This window comes from Molothrus aeneus, chromosome 7 (assembly GCF_037042795.1).
Source record: "Molothrus aeneus isolate 106 chromosome 7, BPBGC_Maene_1.0, whole genome shotgun sequence".
Classification (NCBI taxonomy): domain Eukaryota; kingdom Metazoa; phylum Chordata; class Aves; order Passeriformes; family Icteridae; genus Molothrus; species Molothrus aeneus.
The window spans coordinates 37,324,188-37,341,839 of record NC_089652.1 but is presented as its reverse complement, the minus strand read 5'-3'; the positions used below and the strand labels follow the sequence as shown (position 1 = coordinate 37,341,839).

At 39.1% G+C, this 17,652-nt stretch overlaps 1 protein-coding gene across 1 annotated transcript in view; it reads right to left on the bottom strand.

The window, feature by feature from the left end:
- The window catches only part of RIF1 (replication timing regulatory factor 1), a 36,329-nt gene extending 19,739 nt beyond the window's left edge, over positions 1 to 16,590 (bottom strand). Inside the window, exons 1-15 of the mRNA XM_066553814.1 lie at positions 16,424 to 16,590; positions 15,230 to 15,308; positions 14,384 to 14,480; positions 12,473 to 12,603; positions 11,939 to 12,033; positions 9,333 to 9,522; positions 8,447 to 8,539; positions 8,223 to 8,361; positions 7,094 to 7,245; positions 6,357 to 6,474; positions 5,029 to 5,199; positions 3,432 to 3,542; positions 3,130 to 3,192; positions 2,362 to 2,462; positions 1,067 to 1,153 (exon numbers count right to left, since the gene is read on the bottom strand). Of these exons, the coding sequence (XP_066409911.1) occupies positions 1,067 to 1,153; positions 2,362 to 2,462; positions 3,130 to 3,192; positions 3,432 to 3,542; positions 5,029 to 5,199; positions 6,357 to 6,474; positions 7,094 to 7,245; positions 8,223 to 8,361; positions 8,447 to 8,539; positions 9,333 to 9,522; positions 11,939 to 12,033; positions 12,473 to 12,603; positions 14,384 to 14,480; positions 15,230 to 15,308; positions 16,424 to 16,590 (1,794 nt within the window). The remainder of the gene's footprint in view (positions 1 to 1,066; positions 1,154 to 2,361; positions 2,463 to 3,129; positions 3,193 to 3,431; positions 3,543 to 5,028; positions 5,200 to 6,356; positions 6,475 to 7,093; positions 7,246 to 8,222; positions 8,362 to 8,446; positions 8,540 to 9,332; positions 9,523 to 11,938; positions 12,034 to 12,472; positions 12,604 to 14,383; positions 14,481 to 15,229; positions 15,309 to 16,423) is intronic.
- Positions 16,591 to 17,652: the final 1,062 nt, after the last annotated feature.

The following is a 17,652-nucleotide window of genomic DNA, read 5'->3' as shown; positions in this document are numbered from 1 at the left end:
TATTATTAGCCAGAAATTCACTATTATTATCATTATTATTAGCCAAAAATCCACTACTATTATTAGCCAGAAATTCACTATTATTATCATCAGCCAGAAAGTCACAATTATTATTATTAGCTAGAAATTCACTACCATTATTAGTATTATTATTAGCCAGAAATTCACAGTCATTAAACGTTGTCCAAAATGGTCAATTCTGACACTTGAACATAAAAACAAGAGGGAAACCTGAGGTGCTCATTTCCAGCTTACAGCAAGAGATCTTTTGGGCAACCTCTGGTCAAATTTACCACAAATATTTCAGCTTTGCTAATGCTGAGAGTACTCAACAAAATGTATTTAATATCTGCTAATTAAAACTTTAATGAGGAGCACACTCCTGCCTTCTCAGGCTGCTCCTCCCTAAACAAAATTTCGGAATTTCCCAGCAAATTTTAGAAGCATTTCAGCCTCTTTTCACAGCTTTTTGTGATTATATATATATATATATATATACACACACATATATATATATATATACATACATATATATATATATATAAAATATAATATATAAATATATTATATATATATATTATATACATTATATATCATATATAATATATATTATATATATTGTATATACATTATATATATATCATATATAATATATATTATATATATTGTATATACATTATATATATTATACATTATATATACATTATATATATTACATATATTATATATATATTATATATACATTATATATTATATATATTACATATATTACATATATTATATATAATATATATATAATATATAATATATATTAAATATTATATATATACATATTATATATATATTATATAGAAATATATTATATTTTATATTATATATAAATATTTTCTTTGGATGCAGCACACAGAACATGGCATTCACTAATCAACACCAGCCCTTCTTCTGCAGTAATTTCATTAATGAGACACAGCTCAATTAATGAGGCCTGCAAACAAAGTTATGAGAAACTTGAAATAATTTGACTTCCCAAAAGCTTAAAGAAGTCCCAGAATGAATTCAGACTTACATTTAAAAGGTCCATATCAGCAACTTGGTAAGCTGGGGATCCCAGGACTTTTGGGGGCAACTCCTTGACTGTGATGTCAATGAGAGACTGGTAGGGGAAGAGAAAAATAACACATTTAAATGTATTTTTTCTGAGGGTTCAAATCCTTTAAGGAAAATACATTAAATAAAATACAAATAAAAGCCCAAAAAACCTCCCCAAAATGCCCCCACCAAAAATATAAAAAATACATACAAAAAAAAAAAATACAAAAAAATTACAAAAAAATACAAAAATTCTCCCAAAAATAGAAAACCCAAAAAATTAAGAATAAAATACGAATGAAATGCAAAAACCCCAAATAAAATGCAAAAACCCCAAATAAAATACGAAAACCCACAAATAAATTACGAAACCCCACAAATAAAATACAAAAACCCCACAAATAAAATACAAAAACCCCACAAATAAAATACAAAAACCCCACAAATAAAATACGAAACCCCACAAATAAAATACGAAACCCCACAAATAAAATACGAAACCCCACAAATAAAATACGAAACCCCACAAATAAAAGACGAAACCCCACAAATAAAAGACGAAACCCCACAAATAATATGAAACCCCACAAATAAAATACGAAACCCCACAAATACAAAACCCCACAAATAAAATACGAAAACTCACAAATAAAATATGAAAACTCACAAATACAAAAACCCACAAATAAAATACGAAACCCCACAAATAAAATACAAAACCCCACAAATAAAATACGAAAACCCCCAAATAAAATACGAAAACCCCACAAATACAAAAACCCCCAAATAAAATACGAAAACCCCCAAATAAAATACGAAACCCACAAATAAAATACAAAAACCCCCAAATAATATACGAAACTCCACAAATAATACAAAACCCCACAAATAAAATATGAAACCCCACAAATAAAATACGAAAACTCACAAATAAAATACAAAACCCCACAAATACAAAAACCCACAAATAAAATACAAAACTCCACAAATAAAATACGAAAATCCACAAATTTTATAAAAAATTATAAAAAATATGAAGCAAACAAAAAATTTACAAAAAAACCCCACCAAAAATTCACCAAAAACACCCTAAAAAAATTAGAAAGAAATACTAAAAAATGACAAAAATTACCAAAAAAAAGGTCAAAGTGACACAATTCCCTTCATTAAAAACAATAAAAAATCCCCTCACGAAGGGGTCCGAGGTGGTTTTTGAAGAGCCATGGACCAGCTCTGCTGCTACCCTGAAGGTGCTTTTCAGGCAGAACTCACCAGGACTCTCTGCACAGGCAGAGCATTGGATCTCACAATGTTCTTTAAGGCCTGGAGCAACATGGTCAGGATTTCTGAGCCTCCCTTCTCCTTCTTATTTCCTAAAATAAAGAACATTTCCAGTCAGAACACAATGGTCAGTCTGAGCAGCAATCAAACTTTTAGTGCAAAAGCAAAAAAATTGGGTGCCAATTTGGAAAAATTCACCAAATCCTTCAGAGATTCAGGTCATTTGGCTCATAACAGAAATTCTAAAGTTTAAATAAAAATCCTTTCAAGGATTAAATAAAAAAGAATAAAAATCCTTTAAAGTTTAATTAAGAAACAGAAACACCTTTGTTTCATTAAGGATTTGAATTTTGAGACATTAAAGTTGTGGAATTTTGTATTCATCCAAAGAATGCTTCTTCATGTTCTGTTTGATTTTCAATTAAAAGTTTGCATTATTGAGCATATTCTGGACTTTCCTTGGATAAGGAATATTTTTAAAATAGGAAACAACTTTTGTACATCTGCAGACTCTACAGATTACCATGAAACAGTTTCAATGAAGAAAAAAAAGAGTCAAAAGCTTTTTTGTCTCCATTCCTCAATACTCAAGACTTGAGGAGGGGCTGTTTTTCTTTTGAAATTGCTTTCAAACAGAACAGAATCATTGATTCAGACTAAACCCAAGCAATGAACAATGAACAATTTCTGGTCTGGTTTAAAAATAAACCACCTCTGACTGGTGAGCAATGCCAAATCCAAGAAAATGCCCCTTTTTACCTGCTTCAATTGCTGTTTTTACATATCCATTTATGTCCTTCCAGACAACATTCAGCAAACAATCTGCAAGGCAACAATGGTTTTACTCAGTTTGCAATAAAAATATTCAACAAAACTGCAGCTAAAATACCAATTGTGTTAAAGGACAGATTTGGATTGAAGGCAGAATCAAATTTCAGTGCAAGTCAGAGCAGTTCTACTTTTGCTAACATCAGGACATCACACAAAGTGTTGATTTCTAATGTTCCCCTTGCCCACTTGATTGCCCAGAAAATGTTTCAGTTTCACCACTGAATCCTTACCAGGAACTTCTTTTCCAATGGCAAGAAAGCCATCCTGAACAGCATTTATCAGAGTGCTGGCATGCTTACAAAAAAAAGAAGGGCTACTGATCAGTGGGTACTGGAGAGGCTCTACAAGAACAAAGAGACACATCCCATAAACCTGTTACTTTGCAGTTTACTGGGAAAATAGCCTTAAAAACAATAAAATCGTCGTGTGTTTACAGCATTTGAAACATAAGGATATCTTAAAACTGACAACAGTTATAAGTTTAAATCATTTCATTCTAACAGATGAGATTGATGACACAAATATATTTTTTACAGTTAAATAGATATAAATATATACTGTGTATTTATAAATATAAATATATAGTTATAAATTATATATTTATAAATATACAATTATAAATCATATAATTGTAAATATAAATATACAATTAATTTCATGTATTTGTAAGTAGAAATAGACAATTATAAATCGTATATTTGTAAATATAAATATAGATATTTGTAAATATAAATATATAATACAAATCATATATTTGTAAATAGAAAGACAATTATAAATCGTATATTTGTAAATATAAATACATATAGATATTTGTAAATATAAATATATATAACATAAATCATATATTTGTAAGTATAAATAGACAATTATAAATCATGTAAATACAAATAGACAATTATAAATCATATAAATATACAATTATAAATCATGTATTTGTAAATATAAATAGATATAGATATTTGTAAATATAAATATATATAATGTAAATCATATATTTGTAAATAGAAAGACAATTATAAATCATATATTGGTAAATACAAATAGGCAATTATAAATCATATATTTGTAAATAGGAATAGACAATTATAAATCATATAAATATACAATTATAAATCACATATTTGTAAATATAAATAGATATAGATATTTGTAAATATAAATATATATAATGTAAATCATATATTTGTAAATAGAAAGACTATTATAAATCACATATTTGTAAATATAAATAGATATAGATATTTGTAAATATAAATATATATAATGTAAATCATATATTTGTAAATAGAAAGACTATTATAAATCATGTATTTGTAAATATAAATAGATATAGATATTTGTAAATATATATAATGTAAATCATATATTTGTAAATAGAAAGACTATTATAAATCATGTATTTGTAAATATAAATAGATATAGGTATTTGTAAATATATATAATGTAAATCATATATTTGTAAATAGAAAGACTATTATAAATCATGTATTTGTAAATATAAATAGATATAGGTATTTGTAAATATATATAATGTAAATCATATATTTGTAAATAGAAAGACAATTATAAATCATATATTGGTAAATAGAAATAGACAATTATAAATCATATATTTGTAAATAGAAATAGACAATTATAAATCATATAAATAGGCAATTATAAATTATGTATTTGTAAATACAAATAGACAATTATAAATCATATATTTGTAAACAGAAATAGATATTTGTAAATATAAATATATATAATATAAATCATGTTTGTAAATGGAAATATGCAATTATAAACCATATATTTGTAAATAGAAACATAAAACTCACATACCTAGACTAAGCACGAGTTTGTTGTGCTTAGCAAAGTCCAGGACTTGTGGTCCCAGGAGGAAGTGGAGCAGCATCTCCATGCCCAGGAGCTGGATGGAAGGGAAGAGCTGCCCTCCTGCTGGGCTGCTCAGGGCCATCCTGGGCGTACCTGGGCTCACCAACAGCAAAGGACCTGAGGGAGGGCACGCAGATAGGGAACAGCACAGAAATTCCAGGGAAAAGCCCCAAATTCCCCAGGAAAAGGGCAAATCATGGAGTGCTGCTGGCTGAAAGGCACCTCTGACAGCCAGGTTTCTCAGCTAAGTGGGGTTTGCCATCACTGCCATATTTTCCCCAGTTTTTTAAATATCTGCCCCAAAATTGTAAATTCTAGGACACCAATTTTTTTTTTTTTTTGGCAATACAAATCTCCATGGAAGCTGTGGTTACACAGCCACTGAAGAGTTGTATAAATCTGCTGCTACAAAACAGTTTCCATTGGAAATTGTCACCTGGAACAGAAATTTAAGAGGTTTTGGCAAAATACTTTGACTAAGATGAACTTTTCCTTGGAACAGGGAACTCCCCAAACCCAGGATCCCTGAGGCTCCTGATTAGAGCAGAACAGAATGGCACAAGCCATGGAGGCCAAGCTTCCAGAAAGGGAAGGAAAACCAGGAGTTCCTTATTTAGAGGTGGCATTTTGATTTTCAATAAAAAAGTTTGCATTATTAAGTATATTCTGGACTTTTCTTGGATAATGTCCTTTATCCAAGGGATGTCCAGAATAAAGTTAATAATGCAAACTAGAGGTGGTTTCACATGTGGTTAAAGCATTCAAATTCCTGATGGATCATCAGCCCTGGGCAGGGTCAGCTGGGATATTGGGAAGGAATTCCTGGCTGGCAGAGTGGGATGCCCATCCCTGAGGTGCCCAAGGCCAGGCTGGGACAATGGGAGGTGTCCCTGGATGAGCTTTAAGGTTCTTTCCAACCCAAACCATCCCAAGGCTCTCTACTATTCAGGCAGAAACTAAAAATGCTACAGAAATAAAAGGGCACATATAAATGAAAAAAGAGGATTGCAAACCAGAGCTCCCTTGCAACAGAGAACACAATTCAGGCCATTAAAACTGGTCCTCAAACTGTGACTGGCCCAACTTTTAAAACTTTAAACAGTGACTGCAACAGCCTCACTTTCCCCCATATGAATCATGCAGTGACCATGCAGCAAACTCAGTGTTCTGAAGAGCAAGAATTAGAAATGGGAAAGCAGAACGTGACAAACAGAAGAGGTGAGTCTCTGCACATGAAATGGAGCTGAAATTCCCACAGGTTGATGTTTCAGTACCTGGTTTCTGCCCAGGGGCTGCTGGGCCCAGGCTGGGGTTGTTGGGCCGTGAGGGCGTTCCTGGGAAGGCAGCAGCAGGGTCCACACTCAGGGTACTCTGGATTAGAGGGACACAAACCTGCAAAGGGACACAAAAAACTCATTTCAGTCAGCACAGACTGGGCTGCTGCTCACAAATCAAGAGTTTCTGGGTATTTAGAATGAATTAGAATGTCTAATCAAACAAAAATTCCTGGTGGATGCAGTGTATTTTAATAAGCCTAAGAAAATACTTTTCCCTCCCTTTATTCCCATCTTGAAGATTAATTTAATGGAGTCCAGGTGTTGAATAGAAACAGGCCCACTCCACTTACAGTGCGACTAGAAATGCAACACCTGCATCACTTTTCTTTCTGTCTTCCCAAATATTTATGGTCTTTCAGCAGTTTTCCTGTGGCAGCCTTTTCCAAGCCCACACCTCCATGGTGAAAGGAGGAGAGAGCCTTTATTTAACACATTTATAATCCATGACTGCACTCAGGGCGGGTTTTCAGAGATGCTAAAGGACATTGCCACAGACTCCCCAAAATTCTGGGGCTGTGAGTCCCAAATATCCCTTCTACACAATCTGTAAGTCACACCCAAGCACAAACTGGCTCCTTGAGGGAGTTTGATTTCAGAAACAAAGCAGCAAAGGAAGAAGCAGAAGTATTTTACATTCTGCTGCACAGGGATGAGGATTGCTGTCCCCTGGTTACCTGCTCAAAGTTGGAGGGCAGGTGAGGCCCCAGCCTCATCAGCAAATACCACCAGACCTCCAGCTTGGTCAGGGCCAGAGCCTCTGTCCTCACGTGGATGGAGCTCAGGGGCTGCATCAGCAGCTTCAGCCTCTTAGCACTGCACAGGATGTCTGGGGGATCCAAAAGGTGCATTTTAAACAACACAGATTATTCACCCACAGCTCAGCAAAATTTGATTAAACCATTGGGGTTTTTTCCCCCCAATATCTTTTAGCTTCAAATTCAATTAACAGTAATTTGCAAAACTCAACCACACCAACCTTTTAAATTCTCTTACTGCCCTAATTATTGCTTAAAACAGCTCTGAAGAAAATCAAGAATTTCTTTTCAATACAAAGAGTGAAATTCAATTTTCTGCATTCCAACCTGAGGGAGGCTGGACCCAACCTGACCCATGCTGGGATTCTGTGATAAACAGAAGAAATTCCCTCTTGCCTGCTCTGTTAGGTCCCATCTGCTCCAGGGACAGGAGAATCAAACACTGAGTTTTCTCTTCAGAACAGAGAAGCACAATCAAGGTAAAAAATATTGTATTTTGACACAAGGTAGACTAAAAACTTGTCCAGATTCAGGTTACACTTTTCAAACAACTTTTTTTTAACACTTCTGGAATCCTGAGGTGTTGCCTTTCTCCAGTTATACCACACCATCCAAAATAAAACATACAGAATATTTTATTCTCTATTTCACTGCTGTTTGGATCATTTATAGCACTACAAAACATGATTTACTGATTTTATCCTATTTCTAGCATTGCCAGCAGAAAAATTAGGATAGAACAAATGATCAAACGATCACCTTGCCTCGAAAACAAAAACGAGGAAAAAAACCAACAAAAATCTGAATTTTAGTTACGCACACAGACTATGAAGTTTTCTGCAAGATGATGTGGATATCCAGTGATATACAAATATCTAACAGATATATTTTTTTTACAAATATCTAACAGATATATTCTTTTTCCCAGTTCTGCATTAACACACATAACGTATTTATCATTCATTCCAGTATGCGTATTTTTCCAGCTATGTACGACTTGGATTAAAACAAACCAGGCTAAATATTTATTTATTTTTTTGAAAGCTACCTGGATTTAGAGCAAAGTTATCAATGAGGCTCTTCCATGCAATGAAGGCAATTTTCTTCACCACGGGGGAGCCGCTGCGGAAGCCCAGCTCCTCCAGCTGCAGCAGGGAGTTGATGAAGCTGCCGCTGCGATGCAGGGTCTGAGCAGGAAGAAATTCACCATTAAAAGGGATTCCTGCTCTTCCAAACACTCCTCTGCTCAAGATTTATTCCATTTCTGCTCACCTTGCCGAGCAATCTGACAAACAGGGGCCACAGCTTTAACACGAAGGTCTCGTTTTTGGAAGAAAACAATTTGTGGAGTTCGGAGATTAATTTCTGCAGGCAGAAAGAAAACAGAATTTCTGCAAGAAATGGATTTAAAATATTCTACAAACGACACACTCATACCAATGTCCGGGGGCACAACCAACAGACAAGATTTGAGATTATAGAAATATATTTTTTACAATTAAATAGATATAACTTTTATACCTAAACTAAGCACAAGTTTGTTTTGCTTAACAAAATCCACAGCTTTTGGTGCCATGAGGAAGTGGAGCAGCATTTCTGATGTTTGTACATCAGAAGGATCTCATTCTGTACCACACAGCATTTGCCACCACCTGAGTCCCTTTTCACTTGAAATTTATGGCTCTTATTGACAGTGGCAACCAACAGAGCAAAATTCATCTCTTCAAATATTTGCATTTCCTCCAGCTCTAAAGTCAAAACATGCCCTGCTCCCAAAAACACCTTGTTTGGTTGGGTTCTGGGTTTTTCAGCAGAAAATAAGGCAAAATAAATGAGCCAAGTAAGGCCAGTCCTGGAAGTGAAGGGGAACATGAAAAGTTTCATCAAAGACACCCAGGGGCTGCTGCTGCACAGGATGGGGACCCCTAAAGGCCATGGAAAATGCTGAGCATCCCCTGCTTTTCTGCCCCCCTCTCCACACTCAGGCTTCCAAATTCTGTCTCCCATCCCCTTTGTTGCTGGGCACTGTTTTGCAGTGAATATTTATATTTCCATCTCTTTCCCACTGAACCCCCTGAGATGAAAAAGTTGCTATCAATGCACAGAAAATGAAATTCATGCTCCCCAAGAGCCCCAAGAGCCCAGCACTGCCACTCACTGTGGTCATCAGGTGCTCGGTGACAGCTGCCACCTCCGGCTGCTTCTGCAGGAGCAGTGGCATCCCCATCTCCAGGGCAGTGGCACCTCTTAACTGCACTTTGTGAGCTGAGTGGACAACCAGGGGGATGATCAGCTTGGCCCACCTCACAGCCTCTTCTCCCATCTGGGCTGGGGCTTGCTCCATCAAGCTGGATCCAAAAAAACCCAAAAGAAACAGGGATTACATAACTCCAACAGCAGCTCAGGCACTCAAGTTATCTTTGTACCATCAATAAATGCTCTAATTCAATCCAGGATTTATAGGAAGCCATTCCAAATTTTTAAAATCAGTTTTTAATCCCCAAAAAAAAAGGGATTACAGATCTCCAGCAGCAGCTCAGGAACTCAAGTTATCTTTGTACCATCAATAAATGCTCTAATTCAATCCAGGATTTGTAGGAAACCAGCAGCAGCTCAGGTATTTAAGTTATCTTTGTATTAATCTTTGTACCATCAATAAACGCTCTAATTCAATCCAGGATTTATAGGAAACCATTCCAAATTTTTAAAATCAGTTTTTAATCCCCAAAAAATAGGGATTACAGATCTCCAGCAGCAGCTCAGGTATTTAAATTATCTTTGTATCATCTTTGTATCATCCATAAAAGCTCTACTTCAATCCAGGATTTATAGGAAACCATTCCAAATTTTTAAAATTAGTTTTTAATCCCCCAAAAAATAGGGATTACATAACTCCAACAGCAGCTCAGGCACTCAAGTTATCTTTGTATCAATCTTTGTACCATCCATAAATGCTCCAATTCAATCCAGGATTTATAGGAAACCAGCAGCAGCTCAGGCATTTAAGTTATCTTTGTATCAATCTTTGTATCACCAATAAATGCTCTAATTCAATCCAGGATTTGTAGGAAACCAGCAGCAGCTCAGGTATTTAAGTTATCTTTGTATCCATCTCTGTACCATCAATAAACGCTCTAACTCAATCCAGGATTTATAGGAAACCATTCCAAGTTTTTAAAATCAGTTTTTAATCCCCCAAAAATAGGGATTACAGATCTCCAGCAGCAGCTCAGACACTCAAGTTATCTTTGTATCATCCATAAAAGCTCTACTTCAATCCAGGATTTATAGGAAACCATCCCAAATTTGTTTAATCAATTGTATTTTGAGATTGTACTAAACCAGCAAAGTTCAAGTGTTATTTCACATAATCCTCTCCAAAAGCACAACAGCCTGACTGGAGAGCTGTGCTGTCCATGTTATCCCAACAATTTGGGCACAGGAGCTGAGAGCCTGCCAGGAATGCACAAAGCCCAGGGAAGGTCTGGCCATGAAGCATCGCTGGGAGCTCCCAGGAGCCCAGGCAGCTCCCACACAGCTGGGAACAACTCCCAGAAGCTTCTGGACAAATCCCAAGCCAGGTGTGGACAAACTCCATCAACACTGACCTGGTCAGAGCTCTGATTTTATCCTCCTATTCCCAAACTGTTAGAGCACAGCATGACAAAATTCCACACATTTCCACCAGCACACCCACATCAAAAAAATGTGCAAAAATGGGAATATCTGGCAGATATTCAAGTTAGCTTGAATCCAGAAATCCTGGAATTTTTTTGAAGTCCCCCTTTTCCCCAGGAAAAGTCAAATCCCCACCCTGCAGATTATGGAGAATTTGCTGCACTAAGGGAAAGTTCTGCCTTTCAAGCCATTTTATTAAAGCCAGAGGACAAGAACTGTTTAAAAGAACTATTTTAAATGGATCTGCAGCTCAAACCAGATGCCAAAAGTTTAAGAAAAACTTCAAAAAAGAGTGAAGATACAAGCTCAATGTATTTACTAGTACAGAAATTAAATTAGCTCTAAGTACAGATAAAAATTTGAATATTTCAGTTCTGCTGTCCAGAACAATGTGCTCACAGTGATGGTCCTAAAAAGTCACTTTTGGAATTAGACAGGAATTTCAACACTGCTATGGGAAACATTGCACTAGAACGTGTTGCCAAGGGGTTATTTCTAAATGAGATAACTCTGAATAAAACCCCAAATAATGGCAGAGAATTTCTCAAGCAGGCAGGTTCTGGAAACAAAATGTAAGAACATGACTTGGGAAGCCCAGGTGAGAGGTGGGAAATAATTCCCAAAGAGCCACTACAAATGAAAGCAATATTGTCAAAGTTCTGCTTCAGAATGATGACATTATTATGAAGGCAGTGTTTTAATGAATTATAACACACAAAACAAGTGGTGCACAGCCCAGCAGCTCCCCAGTTCACCCTGGGCACAATCCCATGGAATATCCCCTGGTCAGCTGGGATCAGCTGCGTCCCCTTGTCCTTGACTTAGAGCAAACTCTGCTCAGCACTAACTAAAACAGCCCTGGTGTTATCAGCACCATTCCCATCCCAAATCCCACCCACAGCACTCAGCAACCGCCTCCAGCCCAGTGAGAACCAGGGCAGCCCTGCAGGAAAACAACCCTGAACAGAATAAACAACTCCAGGAGCTGGAGAGTTTTGTCTTTAGAACATTCAGTGCCCCTTGGGTTTTGCCTGAGAGTTCCCCCCTTAAATAAAGGCTGGCAATGGAATATTGCAGAGCACTCACCGTATAATGACATTAAGTGCTTCATATTCAACCACAACAGACTGAACTTCTCCTTTAGTCAGGATTGTTTCCAGGGTACAGAGAATATTGGACACCTGAGGAAACAGGAGAACAGCACAGTGAGCACCTGGATACAAAGAATTCCAGGAGGAGCTGGAATTGTGACATTTCATTATCCAGGATTGTGCCAGGTGTTGTTTTAAACTGGAATATTCATAACTTTTCTGCCCTGTGCTATTTCATTGCTTTCTGATAGAACTGCTCACATTGCAGCTTTCCCCTCAAGGAGAGCACTAACTTCTGGCTCAGGTTTTCCAAGAATTGATAGCTGGCTGTCAGATTTGATGGGAAATAACAAAATAACCTTTGGATTCAAAAGCTACTGAGTGCAGAGTGAGAAACAATTTGCCTCCTCTCCCTAGGAAAAGACAGCAGCGAAATGAGAAATGAAGGAACTCACCCTCTTTAAAACAATTTCTGAAGCCTCCTCTCTGTGAGAAATGAGGCCACTACAAGAGCAGTGCAGAAACTCACCTCCTTTCTGACAACTTCAGGAGGAAAGGCCTGCTTGGAGATGACCCAAAGTGCCCGAGTGCGAGTGTTCTTGTCTGAGCATTTCAGAGCCACGCTGTTCACTGCTGCCAGCAGCTCCTGCATGTCAGTGCCTGCAAGCAGAGCACACAACCCCTCACCATCCTCTGCAACACACCCCAGGTCATTCTGCTCACCTACATTGCCCAGAATCCACTCAGCTGCAAGTCCCAGTGATTTACTGCCTTAAACATCACTTTGGAGCAGTTTCCGTCCTACTAAAGTAGCCAGAAAGCTGAAAATGTTATGAATCAACACGAATAATATACAAATTAATATACAAATAGTCTTTATTAATATTATAAATTAATATAATAAATTAATATAAATATTAGTATAATAAAATAGAATAAAATAAATTAAATAATATAAATACAAATATATTATTTCTAAATATTTTATAAATATTTAGAAATATATAAAATAAAATATTTTATAAATATTTTATAAATATTTCTATACTTATAAAATAAATATAGAAATAAAAATATTAAAATACATATAGAAAGATATTAAAATATATAAAAATATATAATATAAATAAAAATATAAAAATATAAATATATATATAAGTATATATTTATATATAAATATATATAAAAATAAAATAATAAAATTAATATAATAATGCAGTGCATCTGTATTACCTTTTTAAGAACCCATAATATTAGAAGACAGCTTCAGTTAAATACACCTGAGCTAAAGATGAATATTTAATTATTCAAAACTTCTCGGATTTTAAGTGAATTTAGCAGCACTTTGGTCATAACTTGACATAAATTTATTTTAGAGCCTACAAGAGCTTTTTGTTACTGAAGGTGGTAAATTTGTAGGTCATTATATAAAAATTAATAAGGTTAATACAGGACTTAGATGGAGAAATCATGTGTTCCTTTGGAATTCAAGGGTAAAGTCTGATTTATTGCAAATCTGCACTTTGTGGGTGAATGATCTCACAATCAGAGAGATGGAAGGACACTTTCACTCCTCTCCCCCAGTCAAAGTACACTCAAAGGTACAGGAGCTGCTTGTCCTCCCTCCCTTTCCAACTCCCCATTGTTTCCAGGGCTTTGTGACTTCTGGGGCCTGACATTCTGTAATAAAATTGTCATTTATCAACTGGTTCGAAAAAATGAGAGGGAGGAAAGAAGGACAGCAGACAGACATTATTAGAAATGCCTTGCTCTCACAGGAAATCAGGGGGAATTCTGCACAACAGGAAAGCAGAAGACACTGAAAAAGTGGAGGAGAAGAACCAAAGAAAACCAACTTCAAACAGGAAAAATGCCCTCTCCCCTGGTACCAAAAACCTGTGGTTTTACCTTGAGGCAAAGCCCCAAGTTCTCAAAAGCAAAACCTTTTGTCAAAGGGATTTAGCACTTTCTAGGAATGCAGATCATAAGATTTTGGATCAATTTGAAATAGTTGGGGCTGGACTAGGTGACCTTTAATGGTCTCTTCCAACTCAAACCACTCCATGATTTGATGGAACAAAGAAATCGCCATGAAAAAAGCTGGAAAATATGGAAAAGCTCTACTGTGCACTCAGAAATCCTACAAATAGGTTCTTCACTCTTTTCCCACAAGAATATCTTTTTTTGATCACTAATTCCACACAATTAATTACCGTACTAATTGCTACCAAAGCATTTAATGAAACCAGGAGTTAGTGAAACAGGATCAGTGTAACACCATGAAAAATCATCACCACACTTGTGAACATGATGCAATTAATGAACTGATCACACTGCTCATATTACAGACAGAACCTGGCCAAAATTAAAACAAATGCTAAGAAAAACATAAAGAAAGAGCTCTGATGTGTATATTTATAGTCACAGTTTGTTTGCTTACCAGATAATTCAGCTGTGTTGTTTGAATTAAAAGTGCAGAAGCCCAAGGCCTGCAATGCTGCATTACTGAGCTCCAAGTTTGGACTGGAAATGTGTGCCTGGAAAAAAAAAACCACAACCCAAATCCACAGAATCTCTGGTTAGAAAAGTAACTGAGAAATATTGAGTTTATTGTCTGAATACCAACACTGCTGGGAAGCTGGAAAAAGCAAACACTTGGTGAAAAACCCACCCAGGCAGAAAACCCTCCCTGAATTCTGTACACACCAAATCAGTGAAACGATTTGAGGTGCTGAGGGCATTTTTGCTCTCTGTAATAAAAGCACCTTTAATGGAATAAATCCCAAACATCCCAAGTTTTTCACTTTGGCTGTGTATGTTATGTTCTCTCACTTGACTCTCCAATTGTTTTTAGGCTTCTGAAACAGAAGGAAAAAAGGCCAAGAACAACCTTTACATTACTGCTTGCAAACCCTTGACATTTTCTGCATATTCTGAAATGTTTCTAAGGCAGCCACAACACACTATCTCTCCTGGCTGGAAGATCAGATTGAACTGTAGGATGCTGCCTGAATACATCTGAGTCCCAGCAATTTGGTTTTTAATGCACTTATTCCTCATCACAAGGAAGATCTATTTGGCCCAAAAAACCCCTTTCCTGCTCTGCCACTACCCTGCATTCCCATTAAAGATTGGATTCCATGACTCAGAGGTTTTTTCCAGCCTTAATGATTCTGTGACTCTATAAATGAACTTAAATTCGAGTCTTTCAATGCCCACTGACCTTGCCCACCAAAATATATCCTTGTTCACTGAAGTGTAAGAGAACTGAGTGTAAAAACCATACCTTGAACACCTTGCAGAGTTGAGGGAAGTGTTTCCTGAAATCTGCAGTGAAGGCTTTGCCTCCTTCACCACTCAAGCGACTGCAAGGAGCAGGAGGGAAAACAAACAATATTTCCAGGTTAAATACCTTGTAACTGACTCAACTTTTGACTTCTGATACACAGCAGCACATGTTCTTGAAGGCAATTAACAAAACTCTGAAGGAGCTAAAGAGCAGAAATGCCGGCACAAGGTCTGAGCCAGCAGCAAAATCCTGCATGTTGCACAAAGTGAGTAATGACTCCTTTTCTGCCTAAAGAACACTCGTGGAAACATTAAGGGCTTTCATTTTTCGGTCAGCTCCTATAAAAACATTAAAATGTAGCACGCAAACTTTAAATGACTTGCTGCAAAAGCACCTTCCTCACAAGCAGTTCCAGAATGCAGGAAAATCCTGGTCTGACAAGCAGCAAGGATGACTTTGCACGTATGTGAAGAACATTCTTGCAGAAAAGCTGCAATTACCCCATAAAACGTTAATCATCAGTTGCTCCTCACTGCAAAACCCAAACCGTGCTGAGTTCAGTCAGCCAGGGACAACCTGAGAAACCTGTTGATGTTTAATACTTACATCAGGAGGGTTTTTTGCTGTCAGTTATTTCTAGAAACCTGTAAAATCTGCCATGTGAGTAGCTGCAGTTTTAAATTCACTGCAGGACCGAAGGGAGACACTGAGAGAAAGGGATCGTGCCTTTGCACATGGTAAAACCGGCCAGGTGCAGGTAAAGGCACAACCTCATGGGCAAGAAGCACCTTCCAGAAAGAAACGCAGTGAAAACGCGGCAAACGCCAACTAAAAAACTTCATCCTTCCAATCATAAAGCCGCAAAGCTTTATCATTACAAGAAAGTTATTATTTCCCAACATACCTCTGGCCCAGGAATCCAAGGGGGTCGGGAGGCTCTGCGATGCGCAGACCCTGTGGACATGCGCTCCTTCCTCCCTCCTCTTCCTCCGCTCACTCCTCCCTCTCTCCCTTCCTCCTCCCTCCCCCCAGCCCCGCATGTCTCCCGCGGTCTCGCCGCGGCCACGCTGCCCCAGCCAGGCCGGCAGGTCCCGCTCCGATGGCGCTCCCGGCTCTCTCGCTCCGCGCGCCCGCCCCGATCCCTCAGGCCGCCCGCTCCCCTCGGGCAGCGTGCGCGTCCCCCGCGCTCACCTGACGATGGTGAGGTGCGCGTCCGTCAGCTCTCCCGGCGGCGCGCCGGGGTCCTCCAGCGTGTGGAGCAGCGGGCCGAGGCTGGAGCCGGCGGCGGGCTGGGGAGCGGCGGGTTCGGTCTCGGGGCCGGGCGCGGCGGGCTCGGGATGGGGGCCGGGAGCGCTCATGGCGACACCACCACCTCCACCGCCTCCCCCCGGCGCGGCCGCCCCTCAGCGCCGCGCGCCTCCCGCGCTAAGATGGCGGCGCGCGCGGCGGGCCCGGCGGCGCGCGGGCTCCGGCCAATGGGAGCGCGGCCCGGAGGTTCCCGCGCCCCGCGGCAGCCCCGCCCCTCGTCGCTGATTGGAGGAGGTGCGGCGGGAAGGGCGGGGCCGCGCGAGGGGCGGGGCCGGGGCGGCGCTGAGGGCGCTCGGGCGGAGCGGGCGGCGCGGCCCGCGGGTGCCGGGATCCGGGAATAGCGGCGCAAAGGGGCGATCATCCATGGCCGCCTCCCGGGCCTGCCCGACAATCCCACCCTGAGAGCGCTGTCCAAACGCTCCCGGAGCTCTGGCGGCCTCGGGGCCGTGACCGTTCCGCGGAGAGCCTGGTCAGTGCCAGCCCACGCTGTGCGGGGAGAGCCTTTCCCTAATTTCCCACCCAAACACGCCCCGCCACAGCTCCGGCTGTTCCCGGGCTCCTGTCCCCGGTCACGAGGCCGGAGCTGACCCTCGGGAGGAAGCACGTGAGGTCAAAACCCCAATTAATGACTGGAAATGAACTCCAGCTCCGTGGGAGCACAAGCCGGAATTCCCTGAGCCCCCGGGGGTGAAATAGGAAATCCCGAACCCAAAATTGGAAAGCCCTGGAGCTCCGGGACAGAGCCGGGCATGGCTGAGGCTCTGTCACCTCCAGGGCTTCCCTGTGCCATCGGCCATGCCTAGCGGAACTGCATCTCCTGGGTTTCTTCCCCAAAAATTATCCCATGGGGATTCCTGGTGTTCCCTGCTTCTCATCCCTATCCATCCCAGACCTGTCTCCTCCCGGTTAAAGAAACAACAACAACAAAAGCCCCACGCCGAGGTCATAAATAAAATATTGACATTCTCCCCATGCTTTTCCTTATTCTCTTCCCTATGGACGAGCGCTGTCGCGGATCCTGGAAAACGGGAATGCTGTTGTACAACAGGCGCTGTGAACACAAGGTGGCAGGATTAAAAAGCACATTTTAAATCCGGTTACATCCCAGAAAT